The sequence below is a fragment of the Scleropages formosus genome, chromosome 24 (assembly GCF_900964775.1).
Source record: "Scleropages formosus chromosome 24, fSclFor1.1, whole genome shotgun sequence".
NCBI classification, from domain to species: domain Eukaryota; kingdom Metazoa; phylum Chordata; class Actinopteri; order Osteoglossiformes; family Osteoglossidae; genus Scleropages; species Scleropages formosus.
Window position 1 is genome coordinate 12,445,248 of NC_041829.1, and position 16,226 is coordinate 12,461,473.

The 16,226-nt window shown below is 39.5% G+C and overlaps 4 protein-coding genes across 4 annotated transcripts; 3 read left to right on the forward strand and 1 right to left on the reverse strand.

Annotated features, from left to right (window-relative positions):
• The first annotated feature begins 1,414 nt into the window (after positions 1-1,414).
• LOC108918889 (gamma-crystallin M2-like) lies at positions 1,415-2,902 on the forward strand. The gene is made up of 3 exons (XM_018726495.2): positions 1,415-1,429; positions 1,650-1,889; positions 2,151-2,902. Exons 1-3 carry the CDS (start codon positions 1,415-1,417, stop codon positions 2,430-2,432), a joined length of 537 nt encoding a protein of 178 aa, XP_018582011.2. The 3' UTR covers positions 2,433-2,902.
• A 1,368-nt stretch (positions 2,903-4,270) lies between these two features.
• LOC108918890 (gamma-crystallin M2-like) lies at positions 4,271-6,322 on the forward strand. The gene is made up of 2 exons (XM_018726496.2): positions 4,271-5,806; positions 5,982-6,322. The coding sequence occupies exons 1-2, from the start codon at positions 5,528-5,530 to the stop codon at positions 6,261-6,263; spliced, it is 561 nt and encodes a 186-aa protein (XP_018582012.2). The 5' UTR covers positions 4,271-5,527; the 3' UTR covers positions 6,264-6,322.
• Positions 6,323-10,730: 4,408 nt separating this feature from the next.
• Positions 10,731-11,766, forward strand: LOC114909430 (gamma-crystallin M2-like; the record flags this gene model as incomplete). Its single annotated transcript, XM_029248575.1, has 1 exon — positions 10,731-11,766. A coding segment is annotated over one exon (780 nt), but the record flags the coding sequence as incomplete, so codon positions are not given.
• Positions 11,533-15,930, reverse strand: ap5s1 (adaptor related protein complex 5 subunit sigma 1). Its single transcript, XM_029248871.1, has 4 exons — positions 15,685-15,930; positions 14,822-15,083; positions 12,786-13,077; positions 11,533-12,443 (listed from the first exon to the last, which is right to left on the reverse strand). The coding sequence occupies exons 2-4, from the start codon at positions 15,001-15,003 to the stop codon at positions 12,315-12,317; spliced, it is 603 nt and encodes a 200-aa protein (XP_029104704.1). The 5' UTR covers positions 15,004-15,083; positions 15,685-15,930; the 3' UTR covers positions 11,533-12,314.
• Positions 15,931-16,226: the final 296 nt, after the last annotated feature.

Genomic DNA, 16,226 nt, shown 5'->3' on the forward strand with positions numbered 1-16,226 from the left:
TTATTGGGCTGTCCATACCAGACTGTATCCAGGTTACAGTTAGTAGAAAAGGCTACTGCCAGAAGTGTTACAAGAACTGGGAAGTATGACCACATAACATATTTAAATCATCGCATTGTCTTCCAGTTAAGTTTAGAGTTGATTAAAAAAACTTACTTTTGACCTATGAGGCAGTAAATAGCATCACTCCGCCTTCCCTTTGTGAGATTATTGTTTCTTACATTCCAGGATATTGTCTTCACTGAGTGCAAGTTACCCTAAAGTACCCAAGATCAATAATATTTCAGTAGGAGGGTGTCCCTTTAGCTATAGGGCACCTAAACTTTACAATAGTCTGCCTGTTATTGTCAGGAATGCGCCATGTGTGTCAACCTTTAAATCCAGGCTTAAGACTTCTGTGCTTACTCTAACACATCAATGACCAGTTATTAGCACACAGCTAAAATGTTATTAATAGCTGTAAACTGACTTAACTTCTTTTTCTATCTAGATTGCACAAGAGAGGTGGGCAACCACTGACACTTGGACTCCAAGAGGTTTTATTTGTCCCCAGTTTTCAGTTGGGAATTTTTTGTTTCTTTCCTCCATGGCCAGTAAGCCTGGTTATAGATTTAATAATTACATGGATATCGTAGTAATTTAGTCTCAGAAATGACACACTATAGAGTTTCTTACAATTATTTACCCATTTACACAGCTGGGTAATTTTTTACTGGAGCAATTAAAAGTTTAATTGGAGCTGGAGGTGGAATTTCAACTATAGAGAGCATAGTATACAAACTGAACACTGTTAATCTCCCTGGACAAAGATAAGAAGTAAACACATATTTTTTTAGAAGACAAATTTAGTGGTGACAATAAAGCAATTATTTAATCCCTCAGTTAGAAACAAAACTTTATAGACAACTGGTTAGAGTTGTTGAAAACCATAGACCTTTCCAAATATTTCTATCCAGAAGAGCCAGTAGGAATGAAGAAAATGATCAAATTTAAGAAAGCTAGATATATATATTCTACATAGGGTCCACATATTAAAACAAGAGTTTCATTTTTAAAATGTTGACATTTTCAGTAAAACTAATATTATGGTACGCTGAGATCTTCAGTTATTTTTCATATGAGAGCCATTGTGCAGACAACAAAGAATTTTTTACATCCTTATTTTTCGAGTAAACAATGTCCCTTTTGTAAGAATGATTCTTTCTCAAACAATGTTTCCTTTTCAAAACCAAACCAGTGTCAAAGTGTAACCTTCTACATGCCACATTTCAGTTTCAATGAATGAAGAGTTGTAACATAATGCTGGTTCAGGATTTTCCACAATAAGACAACATTTTCTTTGGGCTGCGACAGGTATATAAATGACAGTATGGCATGTGTAAAAGCAGGGAAGCGTGAGCAGACAATCATCATCATGACTATGGGCAGGGTAAGTGGTGCTACAGAGACAAAATACATTTTTTATGAACGATTTCAAACCTGTAACAGGTCAGATTTTACAAGTCCTTGAATTGCTTTCAACATGTATACATATGGTATTTTTTCCTAGCTCAAAATATGATGATTTTGGAGATATTTGAAAAGCCAAATGATTCTAAACATTTTTAAATTCGTTTCTAATATTAACATAATTTACAATTCTACTTTAGATCACCTTCTACGAGGAGAGAAACTTTGGCGGTCGCTCCTATGACTGTAGCAGCGACTGTACCGACCTCACATCCTACATGAGCCACTGCTACTCTTGCAGGGTTCACAGTGGCTGTTTCATGGTCTATGACCGTGCCAATTACATGGGAAGCCAGTATTTTTTGAGAAGGGGAGAGTACCCTGACTGCATGAGCATGGGCATGAGTGGTTTCTTTAGATCCTGCCGAATGATTCCCATGGTAAAGTAACCCACCGTTATGTTGAGATGGAATCCTTTTTTTTTCATTTTGAAAATAAATTCTGCATATTTGTAATTTTAATATTTATATAGGCACATATTTTATCTCCTTTACTAATTTAACCATAGAATAAGCTTTCAGTTTAAATTTCAAGAATCTAATTTAAGAATTTAAGAATTTAAGTTTTACTTTTGTTTTTGGATTTTAATATCAGATTTGTTTTTGTAATAAAACATCATTTTGAATTTGTACCTTACACAGTACAGGGGATCCTACAGAATGAGGATCTACGAGAGGGAGAACTTTGGAGGTCAGATGTACGAGATGATGGACGACTGCGACAATATCATGGATCGCTACCGCATGTCCAACTGCATGTCCTGCCACGTGATGGATGGCCACTGGCTCATGTATGAGCAGCCCCACTATAGAGGAAGGATGATGTACTTCTGGCCTGGGGAGTACAGAAACTTCAGCAACATGGGATGGGGAAGTGGCATGAGGTTCATGTCTATGAGACGTATTATGGATTCTTGGTACTGAAATAAATATGTTACTATATGACCAGAAAAAAACAGTGAAATTGTCTTATTAATAATTATATAAACTCACATCAATAACAAATGGCAGTGCATTCATAATAATAAAATTACACAAACACACAAAAATAATTGTAACGCTGTGCCTGTACAAAGAGAAGTTGAAAATCAATTTTCCAGTTTGAAAGCAAAAATTGTAAACCTATTCTATTGTAGAATTGCTTTTTGGATCACTACAATATATTAGTGTGATCAGAGCTAGTCTTATGTAATAAGTGACATAAGCAGCTGCCTGGGTGCCCCCTCACAAATGATCTGCCTTGCAAGTGAGCTGCTTTTTCCATTAGTGCGAATAGGTGAATACTAACTATGTCACAAAAATGAATGTATAGTACCTGTTAGCGGGGGACAAGTAAAAGAGAATAAAAAAATGAAAGCTACAAGCTTTAGGTCATTTTTTGGATTTTAATTGCAACGTTACTTAATCTGTTTTAGCTTGTAGTTTGAGAATAAATTGCCATCTTTAATTTACACCATTAATTTTTTTTCCCCCACTTTATTTATAACAATAATAAAGTACTTAAAACACATCAAAGTACAACCAACTCCCAAAAAATGAACTGATTGTACAAGACATTTAAAAATAACCATATAAGAAAACAACATTAATTTACATTCTCTTTATACGATATACACGTGCAAAAGTAAAACTGAAAATGTTACTTTCATATCACAGTATATAAGACCACAGGCCATGAAAAATCAACAGTAATCACTAGACATCATAAAACATACAAAAAAAAAAACAAAGAAATAGCCAACAGTGCAGTGTAAAACCTCTCAAAATCACATCATCTTTACATTTCTAAACTTTGTCTAGTCCATTATCATTATGTTTAAAAAATCCAACCTTTCACACATAAAACAAAACAAGCACAACATAATACTATAAAATACTATTAAATGTCAATAAGTAAAACCAAATTAAAATTAAAAGAAGTTTTTTAAGGAGTGCAGACTGTATTTATAAGTGCACAGTGCAAACTGGAAAGTAGAGTGTAGTGTAGGTGAAGCGATGAACACGGGGCAAAGAGACACACAGTGTATTCTCACAAAGATGAAAAGTGAACCAGGAATCTGTGAGTGAGACTTGAACACAGAAATGTGATGAAATACCAAACTGGAATATTGGACCTGGACTGGAGCAAAAGGCAAGAGAAGATGGGACCAGCACTCAGGACTGCAACATAAAGAAACACCTATGGGACAAGACTTTGGAAATAAGTAAATTACTAAAGTTTGCAAGGGAAGATGCAAGATAATGCTGATGAAGAATCCGCAATCTCACCTCAGTGTTTGCTGCTTTTATATGTGACTGATCAACACTTTATGAACAGATGCACAGATCTGGGTTAGTGGCACTGAGTGGAGCCTCCTCCAGTCTCAGGGGGTAATGTCCCCGTGGGGCATGACATGTGTCATCATGGGGAAACAATGCTAAAAAAGAAAGAAAGGGGTCGTGACTGATGACATGACGAGACTTGAGTTTTATACAGAATAAAAAACAAGACCAGAACAGTCATTACATTGGTCATTGACATAGCAGAGTGAACATACAAGTCTTAAGGTTGGATTTAAAGGCTGTGCTAGATGGGGCATGACAATAACTAGCAGACTACTCCAAAGTTTAGCCTCTCTATAGATAAAGATTCTTCATTATGGTAGCCATTAGTTGACTGTCTTCTTTGTTGGTATCACTTTTTCTTGCTGTATGCCTGTGTTAAAGCGCTCTGTGTCACTGTGTGAGAAGAGCGCAGTATAAAAAATAAAATAATAATCATAATAATAATCATAATAATAATAATAATAATAATAATAAAGTCCTGTCCTCCTGCTGAGATCTTTTTGATTGCAGGTACTTTAAGGTAACACACATCAAATGAACTAAGACATCATTCCGGAATATAAGAATCAAATAATCTCACAAAGGTAAGCCGGAGTGATGCTATTTACTGCCTTATCGGTCAAAAGAAAGATTTTATAATCAGCTCTAAACTTAACTGGAAGACAATGCAGCAGTTAAAATACTGGTGTTATGTGGTCATACTTCCTAGTTCTTATAATAATTCTGGCAGTAGCATTCTGTATAAATTGTAACCTGGATACAGTCTGGTAACGACAGCCTGATAACAGAGCATTACAATAGCCCAACCTACATGAAATTAAAGTATTCAGACTCCTTCACTTTTTTCAAATTTTTGCAGCCGTATGTTGCAGCCTTTTGCTTCAGTTGCTTGATTTCGCTGTTTTCCCTCATCAATGCACACTGAATACCCCAATAATGACAAAGTAAAAACAGGATTTTAGAATTTTTGGCTAATTTATTAAACATAAAAAACTGAAATACCACACTGGCATAAGAATTAAGACCCTTTGTTATGAAAATTGAAATTAAAGTGAGGGGTGTTTCCATAGTGTGACCAGAGCTGAAACCAGACTGAAATTTTTCAAATATATTGTTATGCTTAAGGTCTTGTACAATTTTGGAAGGTACGATCTTTTCCAAAATGCCCGTCTGTCTCAGCCTTTAAATCCAGGATTCATCTGTTCACTTAGCGTATCCATTGTAACTGATGTTGATTCCTGCGTATTTCAATGCAAATGAGCTGGAATTTTTAAAAATCACCACATTCAACAAATCATGATATCCTTTGTAAGTTTTTTGATTATATAGGGAAAAAGGATTTGTGTGTTCTTACCATTTCACATAAACAATGTTTACGTGTTTCTTTCTCAAAAGCAAACAATGTGAAATACTAACCTTTTTCATGATTCCTTTCAGTCCAGTGAGCTGTTGTGACATAATGCTGATTCAGGACTTTTCACAATAAGACAACAAATTCTTTGGGCAACGACAGGTATATAAGTGACAGTATGGCACATGTAAAAGCACAGCAACGTGAGCAGAGATAGCCATCACTATGACTATGGGCAGGGTAAGTGGTGCTACGAAGACAAAATAATTTCTAATTAAAAAAATAAGCCTGTATCACAATAGGTTTGGATGATTTTTGAAAAGCCAAACCTATTATAAGTATCATGTTTTATTTATTAACATCAGTCCCCATTCCATTTCAGCTCACCTTCTACGAGGACAGGAACTTCGGCGGTCGTTCCTATGACTGCAGCAGCGACTGTGCCGACCTCACATCCTACATGAGCCACTGCTACTCCTGCAGGGTTCACAGTGGCTGCTTCATGGTCTATGACCGCGCCAATTACATGGGGAACCAGTACTTTCTGAGGAGGGGAGAGTACCCTGACTGTAGGAGCATGGGCATGAGTGACTTCTTCAGATCCTGCCGAATGATTCCCATGGTAAGTATTCACTTGTTATGTAGGTGGAATCTTTTTTCCTCTGCCGTTTGCAAAGAAATTCTGTATATATGTATCTAAAATCTCTGCACACATTTATTCTCCTTTAATTTTAAAATTAAAAAAGGGTTTTAGGTATTCATCAGTGTTCAACAGAATTCCCTTTTCCTCTACACAGTACAGGGGATCCTACAGAATGAGGATCTACGAGAGGGAGAACTTTGGAGGTCAGATGTACGAGATGATGGACGACTGCGACAACATCATGGATCGCTACCGCATGTCCAACTGCATGTCCTGCCACGTGATGGATGGCCACTGGCTCATGTATGAGCAGCCCCACTATAGAGGAAGGATGATGTACTTCTGGCCTGGGGAGTACAGAAACTTCAGCAACATGGGATGGGGCAGTGGCATGAGGTTCATGTCCATGAGACGTATCATGGATTCTTGGTATTAAAATAATTTAATAAATTAATAACTAAACTAAAAAAGGGCTCTGAAAATTTATTAAATGTAAAGGCGTGATCAAAGTTTTAAAATGTGGAATGTACTTTTCATTACATGTATATTTATTATCAAGCAACCACACTGACCTTACCCCTCCATCCTCTGAATGGAAGTACACTTTTCTTCACACTGTCCTCCAGCAGCCCAGTAGCCATGAACACAACTGCTTCACTTTACTGATACTACTCAGAGTAGCTGCATAAATGTTTATTCAATTCAATTTATTTTTATACAGCCCTCTTCTCATGAAGTGGCACAGAGTGCTTGAACATAGGCATAAGGTAAAGAAACAAAGAAGACAGTTGACTACAGAGAATCGTAATACGTTATCAATGCTTTTATAACGCTATAAGTAAGCCTAATGGCCACAGAGGAAAGGAACAAAAAACTCCAAACTGAAAGTCAAGGGAGAAAAAAACCTCTGGGGGTCCAAGTGCCAGTGTCTGCCCATCCCTCTTAGGCATTCTAGACTAAATAAGAGATTTATCCATTCTTCAACAATTTCTAATCACAATTTCTAATTGGAGATCAGTGGAGAAGTGAGTCTGAAAGAGGCGAGTTTTGAGACCCTTCCTGAATATATAGAGATTCAGCAGTTATGAGAGAGAGGAGGAGGTCATTCCACCACATTTGAGCCTGAACCAAAAAGCCTTTGTGATTTTGATTTTGTATCTTTTGTGTTTGGGACCACCAAGCAGGTAGAGGTTGAGGAGCGTAGGAGTCAGGTAGGGGTGTAGCGAGTGATCAGCTCTTGTAGATGTCGAGGAAGAGCTCCATTGATAGTTTTTTAGGTTGTAACCAGAGTTTTGAATTTGATCCGGGCAACTATAAGAAGTCAATGCAGAGAGACGGGGAAAGGTGATATGTCTTAACGCTTCGGCAGGTCAAAAACAACGCTTGCAGCAGCATTCTGCACCAGCTGTAGAGGTTTGATGGCAGAGGCTTGAAGGCCAGACGAGAGAGTTGCAGTCATCCAAGCAGGGTATCACCATGGCCCGGACCAAGAGTTGTGTAGAGTTTGTTGTGAGATGGGGGAGGATCCTGCAGATGTTATGCTGCATGCAGCTGCAGGACCAGATTGTGGCTTCGATGTGTTGAATGAAAGACACACTTGAGACAATCATTAGTCCCAGGCTCTTAGCCAATGAGATATGCAAAATGAGTGAGTTATCCAGTGTGATGGAGAGTTCATGAGAGGAAGACAGGCCAGCTGGAAGGTGCAAGATCTCCGTTTTGGAGAGGTTGAGTTGTAGGTGGTGATCCAACATCCATGCAGAAATGTCCGAGAGGCAGGCAGCGATGCGTGGTGGAAAAGAGAAGAAAAAACTGGTTGTTGTTGGCATAGCAGTGGTTGGAGAATCCATGGGAGGCGATGACAGGGCTGATGGAAGAGGTGTAGATTGAGAAAAGTAGGGAGCCCAGTACCAAGCACTGTGGGATGCCAGATGAGGGAAGCTGAGGGGATGATCAGTAGCCTGGCCAGACCACTTGAGATAGAAAAAACTCCAAAAGGCCAATTGTTCATCTCTTAGTTTCTCTCAGTTGCCATTTTCAACAAAACCCTCTGCAATCTCATGACATCAGATAGCTCCTGCATGGCTGAACTGGAGCTCTGGTATATTCTCCTTCTCCACTGGAAAAGTCGATCATTTTTATGCTCCAGTCCAACCTCGTTTTGTGCTGTCACTGCCTAGTTACGGACACCACCCTTTCCCTCAGTTTTGAAAGACTCCACAACAGCCACTGGTTTTCAGTATCTTCGTCGTAAAAAATTTCTTCCCATTCTCAGCCATGTTGTCAGCATAATACAAAATTTACCTAATTGCCATTGCCACTCATATTTTTGTAAATATTTGGTCATCACAAATGGTATTTTGTATGCCTTGATAACAATACACTTTTGGGTATTGGAGTTTTTGTTTCAGATCTGTGTGGACTGTAACGTTTGGGCCTATTTTCTATATTCCAAGGTTCATAGTGATCTCTTTTCCCAACAGTGGTTCTCCATCACCTTTTCTGACAATGAACTCTGCTTGTTCAGTATGATTCCGCGCTTTAGTTTCACACATAAAGGCTCCATTCACAGGTAGAGGTTGTTTTGCTGAGTGAGAAAACTTTTTTCTGCTTTTGGTATTTATGAGTGACATTTATTATGCAGAGATTTCAGTTTTTCCCATGTTTTTTCCATCAACGATGTTGCTAGTTACAGCAGAGTCCATGAGCATTTTTAAATCTATTCTACCAAGGCAAATTTTTAACCTTTCCGGCATATTATATTCTGAAACAACAAATGCATAATCGAGGTGTCTCTCTACATGATCAAATTTATCATTCTTAGGATTTTTGGTTTGTCACAGTTTTGAAAAATTATCTTTTCCTTTACACTTGTGATAGCTATACTCAGGTACTTCCACATCTGTAGCAATTTCTATTTGTCTTTTTTTCTCTCATTGTTCTGTTTCTGAGGTGGGGGTGCGGTGGTTGGAGCAATTGCCTTTGGCTCTGAAGGTTGCAAGCTTGATCCCTGCCTCCAGCTGTGGGGCCCTTGAGCAAGGTGCTTACACTGTGCTCCAGCAACATGATCCAGCTGTGTGTCCGGATATATACTTGTGACTGGTGTCCCATCCAGCATGTACCCCCCTTCAGCCTTGTGCCAGTGTTTCTAGGATAGGCTCTGGCTCCCTGTAACCTGCTTAGGACAAGCGGTTGTTGATGTTGGTTGGTTGTTCCGTTTGCCTTTATGTGTCTTCTCGCTCACACTTTCTCACTTTGCGTGCAATACGACTGATAGTGTCTTGTAGTTATAGCTACATCTACACCAGCCATTGCAGACATGTGTTCTTCGACTCTCTCGCACAGTGAAACTGCCTCTAGGACACATATCAGTGCGAGTCCATGTGTTTCTTCTGAAAGCCTGCAGCGTACATAGTCAGATGTACATTTTCTTACTATAGCATCTCTTATCTGGTTTTTGCTTGTCACCACCAAAACTTGGGTACTACCTTACTGCCTGAATTAGGTAGTCTGAATTGAATCAATGACACATTCACACGTGGATGCGGAACAAACCATCAAATCTTCATCTTCCCTCTCTCCATATACACATCACTTACCTCATATTATGTACTAAGCTGTACACACACCTTAACACATAACCCATAATACTCAGGAGGAATATAGGGGACATCGCTCCAGGTCCACTCAACAGCAACAGCACACCTGATTTCAATGAACACCAGATCTCCAACACTATAAAAAGAGTAAAGGCCAAACATCTAGTTGTGGATTCTTGATCAACTATTTACTGGCGATTTCATAGTAATTCTTGTTTCATAGCTACTCACTCGTTTCCAGACTCATATTTACAATGTGTTTGTGTTCCAGGAGTCCCAGTCCTGTCTGTGTCAGTCCTCCATGCTCTAGTCCGTGTAGTGAGTCTCTTCGCTCCTCATATCACATCAGCACTTCATCTCTTATTTTGCACAGTCCACTTATAAATCCTGTATATATATATATATATATATATATATATATACATACACACTGTATATATTCACTAACTACTCTTTTTCCATTTCTGTAAAACAGTGCTTTGAGGTTGACTAACACAAAAAGTAATTTTGATATGTCTGAGAGAAATAAAATACTGCATTAACTTATTTCATTAATCAGAATCTTCATATCATAATTTTAAAATGATACTGCACCCTGCAGTTAAGGACTTTAGATTATAGGACTTACAATCAATTAACAGCTTCAGCAAACTTACTTACACCTCATTTGGAAAAAGAAAAACAACATACAGAAGGGGTGTGCCAGAATACAAGATAATCATACATCTTTAAAATATTTGAAACCAAGCCAGAAAGTCTTCAAATTCGAGATAGCTTGATAGAAAATCTTCTGATGGCAGATTTATAGAAACATTTTTTTAAAATTCATTTTAGAATACCTTAACATTATGTAAGTCTTAAAACAGTACGCTCAGGGCTTCATTTATCATTTGTACGAAAGTCATTGTATGTTTTTTCATTCTACACAAAGACTTATTCTTTGACTAAACAATGCACATGTTACTTATTCAAAACCAAACACAATGCCACGTTAAAACCTTTTACATGCCACACGTCAGTTCCAATGAGCTATTGTGACATAAAGCTGATTCAGGATTTTCAACAATAAGACAACAAGTTCTTTGGGCCACAACAGGTATATAAGTGACAGTATGGTATGTGTAAAAACACGACAGCGTGAGCACAGATATCCATCACCATGACTATGGGCAGGGTAAGTGGTGCTACAAAGACAAAACAAGTTGTGATTAAAAAAGTTAAACCTGTATAAGTAAAGGTTTTTCAGGTTCTTCATTTGATTTAAATGCTGTATTGATATAATTTTTCATTAAAAAAAAAATGATTTTGGTGATTTTTTTGAAAAACCACACTGTTGCAAGCATCATGGTTCATTTATTCAGTTTCTGATATCAACCCACATTCCATTTCAGATCACCTTCTACGAGGAGAGGAACTTCGGCGGTCGCTCCTATGACAGCAGCAGCGACTGTGCCGACCTCACATCCTACATGAGCCACTGCTACTCCTGCAGGGTTCACAGTGGCTGCTTCATGGTCTATGACCGCGCCAATTACATGGGGAACCAGTACTTTCTGAGGAGGGGAGAGTACCCCGACTGTAGGAGCATGGGCATGAGTGACTTCTTCAGATCCTGCCGAATGATTCCCATGGTATTCATTTGTTATGCTGGTGGAACCTTTTTTCCTCTGCCGTTTGCAAAGAAATTCTGTATTTATGCATCTAAAATCTCTGCACACATTTATTCTCCTTTAATTTTAAAATTAAAAAAGGGTTTTAGGTATTCATCAGTGTTCAACAGAATTCCCTTTTCCTCTACACAGTACAGGGGATCCTACAGAATGAGGATCTACGAGAGGGAGAACTTTGGAGGTCAGATGTATGAGCTGATGGACGACTGCGACAATATCATGGATCGCTACCGCATGTCCAACTGCATGTCCTGCCACGTGATGGATGGCCACTGGCTCATGTATGAGCAGCCCCACTATAGAGGAAGGATGATGTACTTCTGGCCTGGGGAGTACAGGAACTTCAGCAGCATGGGATGGGGCAGTGGCATGAGGTTCATGTCTATGAGACGTATCATGGATTCTTGGTATTAAAATTAATAATTTAATAAATTAAATACATTAAAAAAAGGCTCTGAAAATTTGTTAAATGTAGCAGTGTGATCAAAGTTCTAAAAATGTGCAATGTACTTTTCATTACATGTATATTTATTATTAACCTACCACACTAACCTCACCCCACCCCCCAAATGTGAATACACGCTTCCTCATACTGTCCTCCAGCAGCCCAGTAGCCAGGCACACAATTTCACTTCTAGTACTTCATTAGTAGAATACACTAGCTATAAAACAGAACACTAACCTACTCTAGGTACCAAAACCCAGGCTTAATTCTTAACTTTGGGTGTTTAAAAAAGAAAAAAAAAGAAAAGTTTTTCTGCCTTCCTTATTTTGTTTAGAAATCTATGAAATACCCAAGAGTATATAGGTAGGTGGTGAAATTCTTTGCACTTAGGTGAAACTGTTCTGTAATGTAGTACAGAGGTGTGTTTCTGTAAGACTTGTTCTCTGTAAATGTGTACATATTCAAATTTTACCCAGAGTTTAATTCTTGACTACACATACATATCAGTTTGCAAATTGAAATTGTATTTAATTACAACTGATGTTTTTTTGCCCCAAAAACTTTTAAACAAGGGCATTTTCATTTCTTGAAACCTTAAGGCAAAAAACCACTTCCAACTGAATACTTTGCCACAGAATTAATCGGTCAAAAAGGCACTGTAGAAAGTTGAAGATGAGACAGATCACAGCGGGAATCCAACATGCAATGGTTGCTCCTGCAGACCTGAGACAATGGAAGTACTCTCCTTTCCTTTAGCTGGCCATTGTACTTCTTCATTTGCCTATACAGGCAGCCAGCTCCTTCCCAAGACACTGGGTAAAGCGATGATTAAGGAAGAGCAGTTGCCCATGAGGAAGCAGGTGGTGCAGCATCGCCTCTATGCGGTCACTCTTCAGCAACACCTATAGCCCAGCAGGTAATATAGTTAAGGACATGGACTTGCAACATGGATGACTACTGTATCATTTGAAGGCCCAGAAGGGGACTTATGGAAGAATCGAACAATGAACTTAACATTTTTATAAATGAATGATCCACTTATGCAACTGGGTTAATTAAATAATCAGTTACCCACTGAGATACATGGTATAATTTGCAATCTCTTCAAGTAGCAGAGTGTAGGAAGATTTTTCCATTCATAGGTACCCTACATTCCTTCCAAAGCACTATTCCATTTTACACTACTTTGTTTTCTTATTTCACTCTATATAGTAAGTGTGTCCCCCTGTGACCCACTGCCTCACCTCACTGCCCGGACCCAGCAGGCGTAGGGTTTCAAGACAGTGGCCTGCCAAGCTCCGCAGTGTGCCCTCTGCCAACAGCAAGTTTTCATGGGGCTCGCATACCATGGTGAAGCCCAGGGAATGGACCCCCAGCCACAGCACAAAGCACTCCTCAAGATAGGGCTCCCCAGCTGGTAGCCGTAGAACTCCAGTCTCGGCCTCTTGAAGCGCCACGCTCTCCCCGCCCAGCGTCACCTCCGAAGGAGGGCGTCCCAGTGCCTCTCTCCACAGGGAACAGGCGCTCTGAACCTGCCTGAGTCAAGGAAAGAGACTGCAATCTCAATTCATGCTTTTCTCCAAAGCCACATTCAAATCAGAGTAAAAAGAAGTGCACCAACAACAAAGTTACAGATGCAGATACAACTCTCAAAGCACACTACTTTTGTCCAGTATCCCCATTACTGCCAGTGCACAGTCAACATACACAGGATAACATGTTACATCCTGTGCCCATATATCAACATCTGTACATAAGGAACAGTTCAACCAATCTCACCACTTTGCACATGAAGTCCCAGAGAAAACATCTGGCACTGCCACCATACATTTCCACAACTCAGGACTAAGCAGCTTAATCTCCTCTCCAACTCCCTTCCCTGCCACACAAACCCAATCGTACCATTTCCTACCACTGGGCAGCAAATTCACCACGTTTCCTCTCTAAAACCTCCGCTAAACACTAAAGAATTTGATTGTGGCACAAAGCACAACACTTCTGTGCCAAACTAACCTTACATCCAGACAAAATGTGTCTCATAGTGGCAACACCGCTACAGAACTTACAACAATCATTGCCACGTAACCCCTGCCTAACATTGTGCAGCGTCAGCAGCATGTCGTACTTTACTCCAACGATGAATTTAATGCAACTTGCCTCCTTAGCCAACACATCTTGGCAGGCTCATTATTCGTCAACTCCGCCAATTTCATTTCCAAGCCCACTTATACTCTTGGACCAAACTGTTCAGTGGCAACTCCAACACGCCCTTACTGTATAACACTACACTACTTAAACAGCACAGCACTCCCAGCCACTTCCTAACCATCTTACTAATAACTCGCTTCAGCTTCTCTACCTTCCTAACACCGTAAATGGCATATAATACATGGCAAGAACCCAAATTGCAAGCACCACAACTTTAATTTCCTGGGCAGCAGGGATGCATCAGCACTCTCAATACCTTTCACTGCAACCTCCCTCAGACTCATAACTTGCTCCTTGTCACACAACATGGAATGCTCCTTGTCACACTTACCTGGGCTTTTGACTGGTTGTTCTACAATAGAGAGAATTACCTCCTCATTGATATAAAACCTCTCCAGACCACCTTTCTAAGAACAATCAAAAGATTTGTCCTGCAGCCTCTCGCCACCACCAACCCATTTGGAACCCTTATAATAACTTCCATGTTACACAAGTCACTGCCTATGGAACTGACAGGAAATAAAGAGGTGACTGATAGATGATATGATGCAAGTTTGTGGAGCAGTTAGGAGATCATTATAGAAAAGGGTCTGAAGTATGTGTATTGAGATCCTTCTTGAAAGGAATTCAGCAGTTATGAGGACAGAGGGAGCTCTCTTTTAAAAAAAGGCTGCAACAGGACAGCCTCTCATGACACTTAGGTTAGACCGTGGTCCTTAATTTGGCCCTACATCTTACAGCTTTTGCACAAAAACTTCTGCAAGGACAATTTGCCACTTGAAGCGCAACTGATGAAGATGCGTTTGTCATATTTCGGTCAAACGGTTCGAAGGGAAAGATCACCGGAGAAGGATGTCATGACTGGAAAGATCGAGGGTACAAGGCGCAGAGAAAGACCACCAACGAGATGGATCGATGCGATTAAAATGACAGGGCGGACGCTCGAGGATCTCATTAGACTAGGACAAAACCGAGCCCTTTTTAATTCATTGGTCTATCGAGTCACCAAGACTTGAACCCGACTTGATGGCACATGACAAGGACAATTTCACATTGGAAAAAAAGTGTGTACCTTGCTATTAAAGCCAGTTTTTCTTTCTGGAGCAAATGTCTCTCCTCCATGTGCAATTCTCCATCGGGTGCTGCTGACTGGAGATCCTCTGGGCCAAACACACGGGAATACAGGATCCGGGTCTCTCCGGGAGACAGCGTGCTCACAGAGCACAGCGTGTGGATGAGGAAGCACTTCACCATATCTGCGTCTCCACTACCTATTGATCTTCAACTTGAAAACAACATGGTCCAAATTTCTTAACAGTGAACTCTGATGGGTGCTGTTGAGAGGAAAAAAATACAGTAAACACCATAAGTGCTAAAAATTGGTTTCAAATTATTTTAACATTACCTGCCCTGGCTGGCAGATGATTTCCCACTAAAAACCATATCGCTGCAAATACACTTTTTTGTTACACAGTACATTTAATATTTGCATACTGTAGTCCACTCTCATAAATCCATGTAGTCAGTGACGCTAGGGGACGTAAAAGGCAAGCAATTCATATGAGTGGTGATTTATTATTATTTTTTTTTTAAGTTGTCATGGCGCAACTTCGTATTACGAAGGAAGGTAACGCATGCGCGATAGCGACTCCGAGCACGAGCTTCCTCCTTCTGCTTTATATTGCAGTACTGTGGTTTTAATGCGGATAAACACAAACATCCTAGCTTACCGGATTCAAATTTGAAGCGTAAAACGTCCTATTTCACTAGTGAAATACATGATGACGACTAACGGTACCGTACGAGTTCAAGACACAGGGGACACGTTGTCACGACACATGCTTATAAGCCACTTCTTTTAAATGCCCAGTTGAAACATCAGCCATTTAGGCGATCAGTAAAAAAAAATAAAAAATAAATTTTATAAAAACTTACCAGATCGGCGTATAAGCAGGTCAGGCTAACGTTTTTTTACTTTAGTAATAATTCGGCTACAAAAGTCAAATCACAAAAACACAAGATTGTTAGGAAACAGTCCGTTCAGATGATAGTGTTTACGCAAACTACTTTTATTTTTATTTGTGTATTTGATACGTGGGCAACTATGTAGCTAAGTCCTGAAATACATACTCCTAACAGAATCGAATTTCCCAAGCCTGACAGGGGAAGCAAAAAAATGTGTTTGGGAGATGTAGTCATTTATATGGCAGCCGCCTGCGACGTCGTTTTATAGTTTGACAGACAACTACACTTCCCACAATCCTTTTGTTCCAAGCAGTTTTACTTCTCTTTTAAAATACGGATCCTCGCTTTATGTGCTATTACAGTGGTGAAACTACAAAAGTCAATGGGCGTTTCAGACAAGATGGTTTCGTTGCATCTGTAACGACCAATAATGCTATACAAAAATAATATAAGCGGTATAACACTCATTTAGTGTGAGAACCAAGAATTAGTATAATACTGCATATTATTGG